This window comes from Balaenoptera physalus (assembly GCF_965194825.1).
Source record: "Balaenoptera physalus genome assembly, chromosome: 13".
In the NCBI taxonomy this organism is placed as follows: Eukaryota; Metazoa; Chordata; class Mammalia; order Artiodactyla; family Balaenopteridae; genus Balaenoptera; species Balaenoptera physalus.
This window is the reverse complement of record NC_138892.1, coordinates 98,159,144-98,178,383: the sequence shown is the minus strand read 5'-3', so window position 1 is coordinate 98,178,383 and position 19,240 is coordinate 98,159,144. Positions and strand designations below refer to the sequence as shown.

The 19,240-nt window shown below is 45.1% G+C and overlaps 1 protein-coding gene across 1 annotated transcript; it reads left to right on the top strand.

Moving 5' to 3' along the window:
* Positions 1 to 72: 72 nt before the first annotated feature.
* On the top strand, positions 73 to 18,425 carry LOC309640913 (uncharacterized protein). The gene is made up of 4 exons (XM_082420398.1): positions 73 to 2,505; positions 5,061 to 5,274; positions 11,340 to 11,447; positions 11,955 to 18,425. Exons 1-4 carry the CDS (start codon positions 2,471 to 2,473, stop codon positions 12,045 to 12,047), a joined length of 450 nt encoding a protein of 149 aa, XP_082276524.1. The 5' UTR covers positions 73 to 2,470; the 3' UTR covers positions 12,048 to 18,425.
* The last annotated feature ends 815 nt before the right edge of the window (positions 18,426 to 19,240 follow it).

Below are 19,240 nucleotides of genomic sequence, written 5' to 3'. Positions count from 1 at the left end.
ACACCGGACACGGGGAGAGTCGCAGGCTCTCGTCTCCACGTGGGAGCTGAAGTTCAAGGTTCAGTCCCACTGGGTGTGGACTTGACCTTTCTTTCCTCCTCCTTACAGACATAAGGACGACAAGTGTGTGTTCCCCAGTTTTGGGGGTGAGCGGCAAAGGTGAGGGGGAAGCTGGGAAGGGTCACGGACCTGAGGTTTTGCTCCAGGAAACAGAGAAGTGGCAACTTCAGAATGGGGTTTGGCAGCCCGGGTCAGACAGGGAGGAGACCTCAAAGGCAGTTAGTTTCTCGTTTCACCTGAGGTTTAATTGTAGGAGGGGATAAATCCAGATCCCTAATTTGACAGAATTGGTTCATAATATCTCTCGGAAAAGACAAGGGTACCTAACAATGATCATTTGCTTAATCCCAGAAACGGCTTTGTGGGGCAGGGCAATTGAAACTCGCTTTCGGGTGAAGAAGAAAAAAATAAATCCCCGTGCACAGAAACTGAATGACCTTTACTGAGATTATAGCTGAGTTAAGGAGTTACCGCCTAAGAGCCTGACGCTTGGCTTCTCATCACAAAGAAAACCCAGTTTTCTGGGGAGAGGTTGGAGAGCAATTAATGACTTGCCGAATTAGGGATATTGACATTCCACAGAGATTTAGTTGTTTCCCATATGACTTCGCACTCACATTAGCCCAGCTTTGTATTGAAAAGGGGAATTATAGATGATGATTTGGATCCTTCTAGACTATTCAAGTCTTCCCAAAGAGGTCATAACCCAGTGAGGTTTGTTGTGAAGAGAAAACAATATCGTTTCATGGATATTATCTATCGCAGTGTGGATACTCTGCGATAACATGTATTTCCTTCCCTCTTTCCTTTCCTTCTCTGTCTCTGGCCTGTCAACCAAGCAAAGGGGGCTGAGTGAGAGGTAAAGCCACAAAATACTCTGGATTTGCTTTCTTATTAAGGAAAGAATGTGCCAGGCCTTTGTAGCCCCATGATGGCCATCCTCAAGCCTCTTCAAAAGCAGGAGAGGGCATGGAAATGGCACCCATCCCTGGAGATTGGTTTCTCCTCCAAGAAATACAGTTTGGGGACTTCCCTGGCAGTCCCGTGGTTACGCCTCTACGCTTCCACTGCAGGGGGCACGGGTTCGATCCCTGGTTGGGGAACTAAGATCCCATGTGCCATGTGACATGGCCAAAAAAATTAAAAAATTAAAAAAAGAAAGAAGTACAGTTTGGACAAGTAGATCATCACCTCACTGAGTTCTTTTTCTTTCCAGGTGGCAGAAGAATGCTGCCCATTCAAATAGCACTCGTCACCCCTGTCCCCCCGCCCATGCTAACCTGACTTCAGGTCTCTGTCTTCTGGACATAATGAAATGCTTTTATTAAAATAGGGACATCTCAGGGACGGGAGGTTTGGGAATCTGAGAATTGCTATGCTACTGGAGAAGAGGGTTTCAAAGCCCTCCTGTAAGTCTCCATCGCCACCTGGGCTGAAATAGAATGTGCAAATTTAGCCCAGCCTGGTCCTTGAGTGACGCCAGTTGATTGATGGCTGGAAACCAGAACGGCATCTCTTTGTAACTAAATGGGTGATAATGAAATTAAGCTCAACGACCTTCCCCTCATCTTTCACTGTCGGTTGAGAAATAGACCCGAGTGTCGTCTCTGCCTCTCACTTGAGGCTGAGGCCGTCCACAGCGGCCATCCCCCCTGGTTCCACTGGATGGCGGTGACACCTCAGGTATCGGCCCTCAGGGACTCAGCGTAAGTCCACAGCTGCTCTTCCGTGAAGGGCACGAGGCAGGGCGCCAGCTACTCAGCTGGCTTGAGGCAAACGCGTCCCATTTTAAAAGGCTCGAACGTGTGAGCTGTTTGCATCGCCCCTCCCAGCGTCTTTAAAGAAGCCACGCTCCGTCTCCTTTCCCAGAGCTTCATTGCCCTGTGTCTCATTTTTGTGAAACGTTCCAAGGTATTTCCAGCTCATCTGCATGCAACCTGGCATCTTTACAGGTATCGGTCTCATAGGCTGTTGTTATTAATGTCGAAGAGTGTTTATGTGGTGAGAACATTGGCTTTTGTCAGGGAAAGTTTGCCAAAACCAAGAGTACAGTCTGGCCCCGGGAATGCAGCAGTGAAATCCCCGCCCCATGCGTTCTGGGCTTTCTCCCGTCATTTCTGGACTTGTCATCGTCCCTGAGAACTGAACTGCGCCCCGCCAATCTTTCCCTCCTTGTCCACTTCCTCCTGTTGCTACCGGGTTTGCAGGTTTGCCACTGTTCCAGCCCCAACCTGAAACATGGGATTACTTTAGAACTGGAGGTGGCAGCTTCAGAAAAATCTTTCTCAGGTGTCGATCGATCGCTGATATCCCGGATCTGGGAGCTCGGCCTCCAGGGTATAGCCAGCTGCCTTTGGAAATTCTGTGGTTCACCTGTGGTCATTTTCTGGCATCCCTTCCATTGGGGCAGATGATGCTTTGCCTCCTTGGCTTCAGGTTTTCCAGGTATGCAGAGTGTGTGGCAGAGGATGGGTGCCTGACCCCGATTCCTGCAACCTCCTCATTACCATCACTTCCCTGACCCTTCAGAGTGGGACACTCCGCTGCCTAAAACGTTAGCGTTTGAGAAGGTCACAGAGCTTCCTTAGCTGGTGACCACAGCCCTCATTTTACAGAGGAGGGAATGCAGGCCTGAAGGACTTAATACAACTGGGCTCAGATTTCTGGTACTGTGCTCCTTCTACTGTCAACACTTGTGTGGTCCGTTTTAGACACTTTTTTTTCCAAAGGGGGTGTTTGAGGAAAGAATCAGACAAAATGACTGTGGTCAGCATATATTTTAAGCTCTCCTCTCATCTTCCTTTGCCTCCCCAGATGCCTTTCCTGCCCCCCAATTTCTCCTCCAGGCATCCCTCCCCCGGGCATGGAAGCTGTGGGGAGAGGGACCGGGTGAGGACTGACATTTTCTGGGTCACCCCAGGTGACTCCTCCGCAACCTCCAAGCCACACGAGCCTCCTTCTGTCAAAGGAGGGGCTGCAAGGGAAGGCAAGAGTTCATCGTCCCAGTTGCTGTAATAATCGTTCCACTTCCTTGAGTCCCAGCCTGTGTCAAAAACCCATACCCAGGCCCTGTTCTTTTCCTTTGCCTGGAGCTATAGATCCCCTTGGCAATCTCTCACTCCCTATGCGATTTCTTTTTCTCTTTTTCAAATGGAAATATCATTGACTTACAATATATTCGTCTCAGGCGTGCGACATAGTGACTCCATATTTTTATTCATTACAAAATGATCACCACCCTATGCGGTTTCTGAGGGCAGATTTCAGAGGCAGTGCTCAGGAAAACTTTGCAAGGAGCTGTTGTGTGTGTAGTGGATCTCAAGCACCAGATCCAACCATGATCTTCAACAGAAAAGAAGATGAAACTTTAATGAAATTTGGTTACCAGCTGCTTTGGGTCAGATCCCCTTCCATAATATGATCTACCAAACCTGCTGGATTTTTATCAACTCAATTTAAAAAGCTCTGAGAAAGCCATGTAGCTATGCCCTGAGCTCTGGGACATGGTGGTAGAAGTTAGCACCATACCCTGTGATTATGTAAAGCTACTTCCTTCCTCTTAAGAAGGAATAATTCCAGATCAACTATTTTTTTACCCACAAGAAATTGAAATAGTAAAAGCATACATTGTTTTAGCAGGTATCTTTTAAAAAATTTTTTTATTGAAGTATAGTTGATTTACAATGCTGTGTTAATTTCTGCTGCACAGCAACGTGATTCAATTATACATCTATATATTCGTCTTCATATTCTTTTCCATTATGGTTTACCACAGGATACTGAATGTGGTTCCCTGTGCTATACAGTAGGACCTTGTTGTTTATCCATTCTATATATAATAGTTTGCGTCTAGAATGATATCTTTATGAACAAGCTATCTTCATGAAAAAGGCAGGTCTAATGATCATAGAGTTAGGTGGAGTCATAAGTCAAACATCCAAGAAAAGGTCATTTATTAGCTGGAGGTCTCTAGTGGTGTTCCACAGGGCTCTGTTTTTGGATCTGTTTGGATAACATTTTTATTGACCACTTGGATAAAAATAAAGCATATTTCTCAAATTTTGCACATGACACAAAATTAGGAAAGACTGAATAATAAAACCAGAATACAAATGTATTGCAGTAGACTGGAATAAAGATCCCAGACCAAGAATTCAGTTTAATAGATGTAAATGTATTCATGCCTCCAAAATAAATTACATAAGTATAGGTTGGAAAGGCTTGGTTCGACCGCAGGTTTTATGAAAAAGACCTAGTAGTTTTAGGTGTTTATTAGACTGATAAGATCCAACCTCATCCACCAGAACACAGGCACTAGTCCCCTCCACCAGGAAGCCTACACAACCCACTGAACCAACCTTAGCCACTGGGGACAGATACCAAAAACAACGGGAACTACGAACCTGCAGCCTGTGAAAAGGAGACCCCAAACACAGTAAGATAAGCAAAATGAGAAGACAAAAAAACACACAGCAGGTGAAGGAGCAGGGTCAAAACACACCAGACCTAACACATGAAGAGGAAATAGGCAGTCTACCTGAAAAAGAATTCAGAATAATGATAGTAAAGATGATCTAAAATCTTGGAAATAGAATAGACTGATAAGGACCAAGCAGACAAGAAGCCAACTCAATCGAAGGCAGCACTGATACCATTGTGAAGTCTGGGTCAAGGCAGGTGCTATTTCCACTGAACTTGGGGCAGGTTATACCACATCAGAATATTAAATCCATTCCTGTGCATCTCACCGTAATGGAGGAGCTTCTAAAGGAGGAGTTATTTTTAGAACTACACGATATACAGCATGGTTGATGGTATTGGAGATATTTCATCTGGAAAGGAGAAGACTTTGCAGTGTGCATGACCATCATCACAGCCAACATTTATTGTGTGCTTCCTCTATGCCAGGCTCCATTTAAGTGCTTTACTTGTTTCATATAATTTAATACTTATAAAAACCATATGAGGTATTATGATCATCATCTCCCTTTATTTAACAGCTGCAGAAATGGAAGCATGAAGAGGTTAACTAGTGTCCAAGGTGACACAGTTGCCAAGTGGGAGGGCTGGGAGTCAAAGCTGGAGGGCCACCTCTGGATCTCCTATGCACAGCTGCAGCCTGCCTCAACTACCTGTAATCATGACGGCACAGCAGACGGCTCCAGGGTTAGAAATCGGAGGGAGATGGATCCCAGAAGAGCTGCCTGTGAAGTGGTGGGTTACCTCTTGCTAGAAGTGTTCAAGGTCAAGGATGCTCTGCTGAGGATGATGTGGGGAATTCTGTGTTAGGAATGAGGCTGGAGTAGATAACCTCAGGGAGTCTTGTAACCCTCGGGGCTCTGGACTTCTACTTGCTGCGTTGTCGTTCTCGGTGCCCTCACCTTTTAGTAAGTGTTATTATTGGGTGTCTTAATCCATCCCCTGGCTGGTAGTTGTATTTTACAGAACCTTTCTTCATAGCCTTGCTTTAGAATGGAAGGTGCCTTGTGAATAGAGTCTGTGCTATATTTAATTTTGCATTACTGTGGACATGATGATGATGATGTAGAATCCTTTGCAACGATACTTGAACTTTATAAAAACCAGTGTGCCCCTACCCCTTGCCTCGGGTACATGCACTCCATGCCTGAAATACTGCCTGATTTAGTTCTTTACTCAAAAGCTACTATGTCTTATTAAGTCCAAAAACCACTAGTCCCTCTTGTTCTTCACGGGTGATTCATGGCATAAGAACGCTATGATTTGTATTGCTCAGCAAAATCAAAAAGGCTTGTGGGTTGCACTTGGACAGCATGAGCTTAGTCCTCTGAGTCATGAGCCCATGAAGTCTGTGAACACTTGGGAACCAGGATGAGGGTCAGAGGGAGCATCTGATTGTACTTAGCTAGTCGAGAGAGAGAGAGAGACAGAGACAGAGAGAGAGAAGAAGGAGAAGGAGAAGGAGAAGGAGAAGGAAAGAAGAGGAAGAAGAGGAAGAAGAAGAAGAAGAAGAAGAAGGAGGAGGAGGAGGAGGAGGAGGAGAGGGGGAGGGGAGGGGGAGGGGAGGGGGAGGAGGAGGAGGAGGAGGAGGAGGAGGAGAAGAAGAAGAAGAAGGAAGAAGAAGAAGAAGAGGAGGAGGAAGGGGGAGGAGAGGGGAGGGGGAGGACCAGGGCTGTGGAGAGGGGAGAAAGTGTCGGAGTGGAGGTGAGGAGATGGGGAGAGAGGGTTGAAAGGCAGGAGTAAGCGTTGTAACATCAACCAAATAATGGCAAAATAATGAAGAAAAAAGCATTGTAAGGTGAAATAAAAGTTAAGGACTTAAGAATCAGAAATTCAGGAAAACATTAAGCTCCAGTTCCCAGAGTGTCATGAACTGTCTGTGATATGGGGCAGATGGGTTTGACCTCATCACAGAACCTCCTATGAAGAATGGCTATTTTTCCCTCTAAGTTCCCAGAAGTTCCCTGAATCATGAAAGAGGGGGACGGTGTGAGGAGAAGCAGCCTCTGAAGGCACAGACCCTGGCATGTGGTTCTTCTGATTGCATTGACCCTCCCCTCCCTCCCCCCCTCTCCTCCCCACCCCCTTCAAAGGCACTGGCTGGGGCCTCTGTCCCCTCCTTTTCCTGACGCACCACACCTGGAGGCAGTGACACACCAAACCAGAACCCGTTTATTTTCCCCAGGTCACTGGGGCGTGTGCGTGCGTGAGTGTGTGTGAGTTTTGCATTTAATTCTAGGAGAAAACAAGAGGATAGGGGGAAAAAGAGTTCTTGGGAATACCCTGGGGGTCCAGTGGTTACGATGGTTAGGACTTTCACCAAGGCCTGGGTTTGATCCCTGGTCGGGGAACTAAGATCCCGCAAGCCACATGGCATGGCCAAAAAAAAAAAAAAAAAAAATTGGCCTTGGTTTAAAAAGAAAAAAAAAATTATTCTTTATCAAGTCCACATAAGGGATAAATGGAAGAGTTTTCATGCTCTGCAAATACGTTTTCCAGTGGCCTGTGGGAGTCTCTGAAATCCCAGTACGTGTGTGAGGTGTCCGCCTGTGTAAGCACATGTGCACTCCAGCCCCCAGCCCTCCCCCCGGCAATACACATATCTACCCTTGCCTATAGCCACAGATCAGATGGAACCATAAGGTAGGAGAGTCCTTCCCACAAGCGTGACGAAACGATTATCCTTGATCCCGGTTGCTGCCTGTATGCACACATATTATCACGCCAAAGAAAACATATTTCCATTCAAATCAGTAGCAGATGAGAAGGTTGCTGAGTGCGTAGCTGAGAAGGGATACATGCCAACCACTGTCCCTTGCTCAGGGTGCATGACCCATCCCTGGGACCTTGGTCTCCACAATCTCACGTACCCTAAGGGTTGGGTCACAACCAGACGGCATTACCCCACTTGCTCCAGCTTCCCAGACCCCTGCTTTTCTCAGAGTGTCCCATCAGCCAGAAATGCATTCCAGTCTGAAAAAACCTTTCCATATACAGTGAAGAAATTTGAGCATATAACCTAAATACCTAGTCGAGGTTAATCCCAAGTAGGTTTTCACGAGATGGTTCGGTTTGGGCCTAACGCCTTAAGTAGGGCCTTCTAATCAGTTCACCTATAGGGACACTTAGAAGTGGTGCAAATAATTTAAGGCAGACAGGGGTAAGTGGACACTACTGTGCGTTGTCCCACATAGCCAGTCTGGGTCTCTGGTCTCCCCAAACCCTGCCTGCTGCCCCAGTGCCTAGGGAATCAGTATTTTGCCACCCTTGTCATCCATTCCACTCAATGCCTCTCTCCTGGCTGGTTCTGACCCTTCCGGGTAGAGTTCTTTTTTTTTTTTTTTTCTGACTTGGAAATAAGTTGTTTTTTTTTAACATCCTTATTGGAGTATAATTGCTTTACAATGGTGTGTTAGTTTCTGCTTTATAACAAAGTGAATCAGTTATACATATACTGATATGTTCCCATATCTCTTCCCTCTTGCGTCTCCCTCCCTCCCACCCTCCCTATCCCACCCCTCTAGGTGGCCACAAAGCACCGAGCTGATCTCCCTGTGCTATGCAGCTGCTTCCCACTACCTATCTATTTTACATTTGGTAGTGTATATATGTCCATGCCACTCTCTCACTTCGGCCCAGCTTCCCCTTCCCCCTCCCCATATCCTCAAATCCATTCTCTAGTAGGTCTGTGTCTTTATTCCCGGCTGTGCCGCGCAGCATGCGGGATCTTAGTTCCCCGACCAGGGATCGAACCTGTGCCCCCTGCAGTGGAGGCGTGGAGTCTTAACCACTGGACCGCCAGGGAAGGCCCCGAGTTCTTAAAGTTTCAATCACTCATTTCTGAGACAAGTTTCTCCATCAGTTCTTCCCTCGAGGGGGTCCAGCTCTACACGCCTCTCACTGCAGTCTCCCTGCCCCCGCCGCTGCAGCTCTTCCCCTTCACAACATTTGCATCTCAGCTCAAATGTCACCTCCTTAATGAGGCCCCCACCTCCAGTCTATTTAATGCTGGTCTCCCCTAGCAGCTGGTCTTCCGAGTCATCAGTCTGTTTGCTTCAGAGCGCTTATAATTTGCAATTACATTTCTGTGTTGGTTTACTTGCGTTTCTCCCACTATTCTGAATGTTTTAGAAAGACAGAAAATTGTTTTGTTTCCTCCTGTAGCCCCAGGGCCTAGCACAGTGCCTGCGCAGGTAGGAGAATTTATTGCAGGAACCAATAAATTTTGGAGGAGAAAGGTAATTCTTTTGTTTGTCACAGGCTAATTAGGATTATGGCACCTCCCACAGAGAGCACCACGGTCAGATTCCCTCTTGTTTGCTCTGGTGTCTTCGGTGTCATTTATCTTTAAATAATTGTGATGAATTTCAGCTGATCAACCATCCGATTTTTTTGTTTGTTTCTGTACAAGAACACTTAACTCCAATGTGATACAAGCTATTCACAAGCCTGAGCCTCGGAGGAAGGAAAGGAAATTCTTTACTTTTTGGGCTGAGTGCATTTCATCACGTCCAAGTTTTATTTCCCTGAGGCTTTTCTTTGTCAAGCTTGGGAAAGTGCTGTTTCCTAGGAGAACTACATAAGAACAAACTTCAAATATGAGAAAAGAGAAAAGCAGCCCCCAAGGCAAAAGTCAAAGAAGCATTTTAGATTGATTCCCCCCTCCCCAGCCCCGCCAAGATCGATGGCAATCTTTTTTGTTTCAAGTGCATTCCTTTTCTAAACTGACTTGAACAAAATGGATGAACAAGGACTGTATAAACCAAACTGGAAATAGATGAGAGTGTCAGCAAAGAGGCTCGGAAAGGATTTATCTTCCTAAATCTCAAGGCAGTAAGCTGCTTCTGGCAACATTTTCTCTTAGGAAAACTGGGTGAGTGTGTCCTGGGTTGGGACTGGATGGGAGTGGGCGAGGGTCAGCAGGGATGCGGCAGGCGTGGGGTCGGAGTGAGCTGAACATTACACGGGACAAGGGGAGAGAAGAAGATGCAACCTGGAAGCTCCTAGGGACAGGACTGACTCATAAAATCTTTCCATTGATTATGCCATATCAAGCCAATCACTTTCTGCCTTCTCGGGCCAAATTGGAAAAGCCCAGGCAGACTTTGCTCCAAACCAGAGCAAAGAGGAAGCCTTCTCTTGTCAGCAGAGCAGCACTTCCCAAACTCATGCTATCTTAAGAGTCACATGGGAACTTGTTAAAAAGGCAGAGTCCCAGGGCCCTCTCTGGAGGTTCTGATTTAGTAGGTTCGGATCCAGGTATGAGAAGTTATATTTGTAACAAGTGTCCCAGATGATTCTTCTGATTGGGCAGGTTTGGGGAAAGGCGTTGGAGAGTTAGCTACATTTGTCCTCATTTTCTAATTCACCAATCTTCCAGGCAAGCCCCAGCAGCTGCCTTCCCCACCTTTGAACTCAAATCCAGAGGAAGACTCTCCGGTCTGCTCTCTTGTTTTGGAGCTATAGTGTGATTCTGCAAACAGGGCTCCGGTTCCGTCCCTGGAGGGATCTTGGTGGAGACCTCCCAGCGTTAAAGGTGGAAGTGGCAATGGCAGCAACGGCATCAGGAGGGAATCCCCTTAGGGATGGAGCGGGCTTCTCCACCACTAGGCATTCTGGGGCCCTTTCCTCATGCTCCCCGTAAAAGCACATCTCCTCTCACAACACCCGCCTCCACCTCTAAGCTCATTCCCGAAACTCTCTCTCTGTTTCTGGTGGGACTCCACAGCCTTGGATTCAGATGACTGTGCATTTCCACTTCCAACTCAACTGGTTCAACACAACTCATCTGCTGCCCTCTCCATTTCCGGATCTGTTTCTCCTCCTGGACCCTCCACCTGGGGTCACCTCTTTTACAAACTCCTCCGCCCAGTTACCCAGGTCAGGATCCTGGCACCTTCCTCTTCCTCATTCTGTACATCGAAACCTAAATATCTGTTTAACCGCAGTGGTTTGCAAGCCTGGCTGCAAAACAGAATCATCTGGAAAGATTTAAGCACATACCCATGCCTGGGCTCCACTCCCAGAAATTCTGATTTAAATTGGTCTGTGGTGAGGTCAGGCCATGGAGAGCTCTTAAAACTTCCTAAGTAATTCTAACATCAGCCAGGGTTCCCACTCCAGCCGCCGTCCCACCCTTTCCCACCAGGCAAATCTGGTCCATCCGCAGGGCTGGGGCCAGGGTGGGGAGAGCGGAGCTCTTACCTCCGGCACAAAATTCAAGGGAGCGCCAAAACCCTCAGTCATCAAGATAAATTACAATATTTAAAAGAACCAAAATTAGTGCAAAAAGTCCATGATCAACAACACAGAGACATTTTATAAAAAACAGGCTGTCACGGTTTGTTTGTTTCACGACCCTGCGTTATTTCGCAACAGGAACAATTTTTTCCAATCAGGCTGCGGTTCCCCGGCTGGTGTGCCTGTCAGGTCCCTCCCAGGGGGTTTATGAGGGTTGACAAAGGCGTGTAAACAGATTGTGCAATGAAGGGCTCTAGATTTTTTTCGACTGGAGAGCTTTTGTTAACTTTTTCCATTAGGTTCAAAATGTGGGGGGATTTGTTGATAAGCGTGCTCAGGGGTACACATGCCTCTGCCCCAGCTTCCAGGCTGAACGGCCGCTCCTTTCCGTGTCCTTCACACCCACATCCAGATTCCTGCTTTTGGGATATAAGCCCGGTGTGAGCCGAGGAAGCCCAGTTCTCCAGCCTCATCTCTTACTGCTTTCCGCTTTGTGTGTTTCTGCTCTGGCAATAATGAATGCCTTGCAGTTCTCCAATACGCCTTGGTTTTCTTCGCAGCTATGCCTTTGCACTGACATGTTTTCTGCCCTGCAAATCTGGGTCATTGCAGTCAGTTGCATGGTTGTTGTTGATTTCTGCACTGCGCCAAGACACCTGGCTGAGATGGTGAGTGGGGTTGGAATTCAGCCTTGCTCTGCTTACCAAGCTCCGTGCCCTTAGCATAGGCTGCATCCCTGGGGGCTGTGGGCATGTTTTCTGATTCATCCACCCAGAGGGGGCACGTTTTTCTAACTTAAACAAAGACGCCCTGTTAGCGGCTGCTCAGAGTATCATTCCCAATGTCATCTGCCCCATGAATTCCTACCTACCTCCCATGTAAGACAGAGTTCAAGCTTTGACCTCTATTGGGAAGTCTTTCTTGCCCTCGGTCTCTGAGACAGAGTGACTCTAAGTTACCACCTTGCCCTCTGCATGCTTTTATGACGGCAGCTGTCCCAGTGAAGTGTAATTATGTGAACAGCTGTAAAGCCATATGCCTGGCAGAGAGGTCTGGCCTATATCAGTTAAATTCAGGATGGTTTTTCTTTAATCTAAGGATGCCTTTGTAGAACACTGGAAGAACAAGTGGTAAAGTAAAATATTCAGACAAGTACCTCCTTGTTTTACGTGAAGGTACCAGACAATTTGTTCAGTGGCTACGACAGTCAGTCAGGCTGGGCTGGGCAGGCGGAGGTAACAACCCCAAATCTGGGCGGCTTACAATAAGAAAGTTCTATTTCTTGCTCACACCGTATGTTCATCATAGAACCCAGACGGATGCAGCAGCCACTGTTTGAAGCTCTGCTTGCCACATGGTGGAGGAAAAAAGTTCTTGACCTTGTTGGACCAACAATTAATTGCTTCTGCCTGGAATCAGCTTTGGAAATGACATCATTTCTGCTCCGACTGATTGGCCAGAATTAATGTCGTGGTCCCACCCAACCTCAAAAGGGACAAAAAGTGCCATCCTACCATGGGCCTGGACGGCAGGAGAGTTTGGAAACATTTGGCAAATAGCACTGCTGACTCCCAGAGCTGACATTTTCCATAAAATGGACTGACTTTTCTTATTTCCTAAATAGCCATTTCTACCAGTTGTTTTGGCCTTCACAAAAATGCATTATCAACAGCAGGACATGGCAATAACAACTATAGCTAAAGCACTGTCTTTTTTGGAAACCTTTCAGTGACATCTCTGTCCATAAATAAGGATTCTTTGGAGGTACGTGTCTATTTTATTTTATAGTTCAGATTGCATTGTACAAAACAGCCGAGTGATGGTGGCCCAAGGGCAGTTTTAGATTCTTTGTATCTTAAGAATAAATAAATAAATAAATTGTCTAATCCATCCAGTAGATCAAATGAGATAGACAGTGGATGTGAAAACCATTTGTAAATTGTAAGATGCTAAAAAATAAAAACGCATTATTATTAGCCTAATGCACCAGTCAACCCAAATCTTTATGTTCTAAGATCTCCTCCTGCTATAGGTATCTTCTCATTTCTTTTCCATAGATTTTCATTTGCTTTTAAAACAAACCCCTAATAAGAACAGAACCACAGAAAACATTCTTTCAGTCTGAATCAGCTATATATTCAAAACAAAAATTGGAAAGCTCAGTTTTTCCAGAAACAAATTGCCCTGGGAATGATGCCACTGAATTAGACATTAAGGAATTTAAAAATGAGTTGAAGATGAAGTCTATACAAGTTTCTTCTGCATGCAGATAAAGTCCAGGTGGAAACTACATCCAAACGTTCCCTTTGTAGCATATATTTTAAAAAGCCCAGCCCCCCTCCTTATACGCAGGTGGAAGATGTACAAAGCCTTCAACTCCTAATAACAATAATTAAGGGGTGAATTTCAAAAAGGAATTTTAAAAGCACAATGTGCTCCCTTAGTGCGTTTATATCATATAAAGAACATGTTACAGTTAAGAAGTGTCAGTTCTATAAATTGAAATATATATGCAATGCCATAATTTGTATCTTTTCTTTGTCTGTGTTTCACACCTTTTTAAATGGATAGCTTCTTCTCTTCTGCTTCACAGCATACACTCCATTATCCTACAGTTAGCGGACAGTAATGGATGGCAACTGAAATTCCTACCAGTTTAGTTTATCTTGAATCCTGTGATGACACAGAACTTGTGACTCCAGAATTTGTGACTGTAATCATGTGAAAATCCTGTTGAAATGAAAAATTACGTTAACCTCCAATTAAAGAATTTATGTGTAAAAATGTGAATAAATCTCAGATCAAATATCAAACGTTTAGATGTGAATGGGTTTCTCTAAGAACGTAGAAAAGTCAATATAATCCTCTAAATTTTCACATTAAAAAGAAGTCTGCCCAGAGGATTCTTTTCCAAACCCAGACTTGATTTAACCACATCCTAAATATGGTTCAAGTTCTAATAGATTCACTATCTTTAGAAAAATCCAGGGACTTCCCTGGCGGTCCAGTGGTTAAGACTCCACGCTCCCAGTGCAGGGGGCCCGGGTTTGATCCCTGGTTGGGGAACTAGATCCCACATGCTGCGTGGCGTGGCCAGAATTGGGTTCTTACTATCTAAAACCTTGGTCAAGTGCTTAATCTCCCTGATCCTCAATTTCTTCATCTGCAAAATAACAACATGCCTTGCAAATGTGTACCTTGCCTATGCATAAATATTAAACAAAAAAATCCAGAAAGATAGCAGATGGTATTTCCAAAGTGTACTTGGTAGTTCTTTGAGTGATGGATGAGATCAGTAGTAGAAATTCATCCTTGAACTCACCTCTCTGATCTGACAGTTTGACCATCCTAGCAACCCAATCCCTCTGATTTTCCTGAAACATTCTTTTCTTTTTAATAAATTTATTTATTTATTATTTATTTATTGGCTGCATTGGGTCTTTGTTGCTGCACGCCGGCTTTCTCTAGTTGAGGTGAGCGGGGGCTACGCTTCGTTGTGGTGCGTGGGCTTCTCACTGTGGTGGCTTCTCTTGTTGCGGAGCACGGGCTCTAGGCTTGCGGGCTTCAGTAGTTGTGGCTCACGGGCTCAGTACTTGTGGCTCGTGGGCTCTAGCGCGCAGGCTCAGTAGTTGTGGCGCACGGGCTTAGTTGCTCCGCGGCATGTGGGATCTTCCCGGACCAGGGCTCGAACCCCTGTCCCCTGCATTGGCAGGCGGATTCTTAACCACTGCGCCAGCAGGGAAGCCCCCTGAGACATTCTTGAAGGCAGTCCAGGAAAGGCATTCTAATAATGCTTTAAGTAATGGTGATCTTTATGCCTCCTGAGGTAGTCACTTTGAAGTCCTTTGAATAAATAAGTTCTGATATATGTTAAAATGCAAACATAATTATAACTAATCTATCTTTGAAGAGTAGCAAACATGATCTCTCACTGGAGACCAGCAGCTTAAAACTGGTCTGAGCCATTACGACATTTTAAACAACTCCTGGGGACTTCCCTGGTGGTCCAGTGGTTGAGAATCTGTCTTGCAATGCAGGGGATGCTGGTTTGATCCCTGGTTGGGAAACTAGGATCCCACATGCCATGGGGCAACTAAGCCCGCGTGCCACAAGTAGAAGCTCGTGTATCACAACAAAGTTAAGAGCCCTCGTGCTGCAACGAAAGATCCTGCGTGCCGCAACTAAGACACCACGCCGCCAAAATAAGTAAATAAATAAATATTTTTTAAAAAAAGACATTTTAAACAACTCCAAGAAAAAGTCTTTCTTTACTCAGATGTCAAGCTTGACTTCTCAGAAGTTAAGGATGTTCACTCCCATTTAATGTTAACTGAGAAGCACTTCTTTCAGATGCAAAATACAGAGGCTTTTGTACCAAGGAAGAAAAAACAAGATTTTCTAGTTTATGTCTCATGAATTGTGTACTTTTGAAATAGATGATTAGGCTTATTCAGAGAAAGATGCTACAGAGGTATCTTGTTTACCATCTGAGTTTGAAAAAAAAAAAAAGAGACTTTTATTCTGCCATAAGTTAAGTAAGGCTTGGTGTGTGACAGCCCTGTGTCTCCATGTCATCAGAGAAAGTTTCTGGGAAAAGGTAGATTCGGAACTGATTGCGGAAGGAGGAAAAGAAAGATAAGAAGGCATGAATCTGGCCAATGTGAAGTAGATATAACCCTAGGAAAAGCGAGCATTTCTTTAAAGGAAGAAAGAAGAAGGAATAATGGGTAGAGAGAATGAGGAAACTTGAACCTGACCAGACCACAGGTTGAAATAAGGCATAAGTAAAAGACCCTTTAAGCTTATGGAGAGATCATGGAATTTAATGTAGAGAGAAACAAATCTTTGATGCTCTGGATCAGGAAAAAATTCATCAAGATGAAGGATATATTAATTCCACCTGGGCAGGTATTTCATTAGCACCATGCTCTACTGAGCAAACCAGCCATGCTCTACCAGGAAGGCATTTTATTTTATTTTATCTTATTTTATTTATTTATTTAATTTATTTTTTTGGCCACACCGCGTGGCATGCAGGATCTTAGTTCCCTGACCAGAGATTGAACCCGGGCCCCCTGCAGTGGAAGCGTGGAGTTCTAACTATTGGACCACCAGGGAATTCCCTCCAGCAGGAAGGTATTTTGTAATGAATTTTTTCATTGATACCCTTTCTTTTGGTAAATGAATAAAATCAGAAAAATAAAATCAGAAGAGGATGATCTAAAATACTTAAGTGAATAAACAGCTTTTGCATTCAGTAAATGAGTTTAGATCTTCAGATACTCCATGTTGAATTGAGTAATTGAGTATAATATGCATATCATAAATAGTTTTCTTAAAATTTATTTATTTTATTTACTTACTTTTGGCTGAGTTTGGTCTTCACCGCTGTGCATGGGCTCTCTCCAGTTGCAGCGAGTGGGGGCTACTCTTTGTTGCAGTGTGCGGGCTTCTCATTGCGGTGGCTTCTCTTGTTGCAGAGCACGGGCCCCAGGTACATGGGCTTCAGTAGTTGTGCTTCGCGGGCTCAGTAGTTGTGGCTTACAGGCTCCAGAGCGCAGGCTCAGCAGCTGTGGCACATGGGCTTAGTTGCTCCGTGGCATGTGGGATCTTCCCAGACCAGGGCTTGAACCAATGCCCCCCGCATTGGCAGGTGGATTCGCAACCACTGCGCCACCAGGAAAGCCCCATAGTTTTGTCTATTTTTTTAAGTGGTTCCTCATGGATCCCAACTTAGAAGACTATTGAGGTTTTTAGCTTTACATGAATTGCTGCATAAACTCAAAAGAAATGAATTGGTATTTTCACTAAAATATTCTATAATTTTATAAAATTATATTTTCCTGGATTAATCTCTCCGGAGTAGGTCACTCATCGTGCATGCTATACCTTCCCTAGCTGCCCAGAGGATAATTCCCTGCCCACAGCATCTCACTGAGGGAGCAGACATATACAATCAAGTCTGCACCGCAAGACCAAGCCACACATAGCTGAATGGACCAATGGTGGGTACTGGATCCAAGGGCAGCCAATCCACAGGCTGAATGTAAATTAAGAGGCTGGCCAAGGCAAAGAAGTACCCAATCAGAGACAATGGTGATCAGCTGGACCAAGCCGACTCCCTCTCAGGAATCTGAATTATGACATATGGGGAGAGAATAAGTCAGCGGCTAGTGGGTGGATGGACATGTGAAGATACCACAAAAGGAAATAGTGAGGAAAGTATCAAAGTGGCTGAGGGGGATTGTGGGGCTGGGGCAGGAGACAACAGGGTCCACCCAACACCTGACAGTATTCCATCTCCATGAAGCCGGCGGCTGTAGTAGTGGGGTCCTGGAGAGAGTTTTCGCTCCCTCCTCCCACATGTAACCTTACAACTCCATTCCTGAAACAGCCTGAAGGAGATACTTTGCAACCTTACAATCCCCCAGATCTAACTTGTATTAATGCACGGTCCAAAATTTGATAAAATTGTGCTATAAACCTCGGAGGCAATTTGGTACAGAGAGGTTCAATTTTACCTTTACTGATTTTAGGGAAAACATTTTGGGAAACAATATTAGCCATCCTATATGACTTTAATAGGTTTATTGACATTTGTCAGCTGACTTAAACACCTCTCACCTACAAAACTGAACAGAACAAAATTATGTTGAAGGTGTCATTGTCATCATTTTGGGGATAAAAACTAGGAGATCAGTGATGATGTTTTCCCTCCAGAGCAGACGGAAGTTTGCATGGCTTGCTGTTCTCTGTCACATTAGGTTTCTTATGTGGTTTGTTGACTAGTATGCCACCTAATCAGTAGGTCAGAGTCTTAATGTTTAAACATTTTCTATTTTTTTTATTACCAATAAGGGCAGAAGGTCAAACTCTTTGGTCGTTCACCTAGGTGCTTGCTTGTGCTGAGAACATTGCTCAGGGCACAGATTTGAAAAAGGAGCAGGTAATCTGAGTGCAGCAGAAAAATATATGAAATCGCTGGAACATTGTGTAGAGGGTGAGCCCTTGAACAGCAGCTGGGAACCTGGATTCTAGTCGTTTCTGCCCCTAACAAGCCATATTATCCTGGGCAAGTCCCTTTCCTTGTCTGTAAAAGGAGGTGTAACAGAGGAAGAACAGAACTAACGCCATGTTGAAACTGCCTCTCGCATTCTTTAGCCTGTGTATTCCATTACTTTAGCCTTGCACATCAAGAGTTAAACATTAGAGAAATGTTGCTTGTACCCAAATAGTTCATTAAACTCCTGAAGAAAGTTTCTATCCCACGGACTGGATCTGGATTAGTTATGGCCATTACTTATAGATAAGTTCTCTTTCCGCCTGGAAACCTTGCAACTAAGCAGAGATAAGAATGGGAAAGTAAAAATAACTGCTAACAACTTGAAGTTTTGCCGAAGCCTCGTGATCCAGCCTACGTGAGCAAGCAGAAGAACAAAGTTATGCTTCCCTTGAAGGCCAGGTGGCTCCAAGAAGCCTGCAATCCACCTTTATCCTTTAATCTTGAACCCTCTTGCTTCCCCTTTTCCCTTAGCATAAAAGAAGCCTGAATTCTATTCTGAGTTAAGATGGTCTTTAGGACGTTAGCCCTCCATCTTCTTGGTTTTTTGACTTTCCGAATAAAGTTGCCGTTCTTTGCCCCAACACTTTGTCTCTGGACTGATTGGCCTGTTGTGCTGTGAGCAGTATGTGTCTGGACTTGATAACAGAGGAAGTGGTGTTCCTGAAATTCTCTGCATTGTGTTATCTCCCCCACCAAAAACGTAAGCCCCGTCAGAGCAGCGTTGTGTGCCTTGTCTGCCTAGGACTGAGTCCGAGAACAATTCCTGGTACCTTGCAGGTGCTCGGGAAATACTCATCCGTGCTGTGCACTGGTCATTAAAAGGGCTTTTTTTCAATATATGGAATCTTAGTTTCTTTTCAAAGTGTTTTCACATAGCAGGCGCTCAACACTCACTGGTCTGAAATATCACATTTGATTCTCAAGGGTGCACGCCTTACTTGTTAATACAGAAATACAGGCATGGAGAAGCCTCGTAGGGTGAGAGAGGAGTGGCCTGAGAGTCAGAAGACCCGGCCCAACACAAACTACCGTGTGACTTTGGACAAGTCATTCCATTTCTCCGAGGCTCTGTTTTCTCATCTGCGAGGTGGGAGGCTGAATTAGACTCTAAAAGTCCTTAGGGCAACACGCCTCTGACTCTGGTCCTGTTATACCTGTTATATCTAACAAATGGGTCTTAAGGATGTATATATCCACTGGGAAGGATGGGAAGCTGCATGAGGGATGAAGGAAAAGTAATCAGGGCAGAGGCATCAGTGCATTAGAAACATCAAGACAGGTGGACTCTCCTCTTCATGTACACCTGAAATCCTTTACGAGCATCAACTCGGGTGGCTCTCCCTTTGCTGTTTTTAGTTCATCAAAGCAGGTCATTGACCTCAGTCACATCTGCTGCCG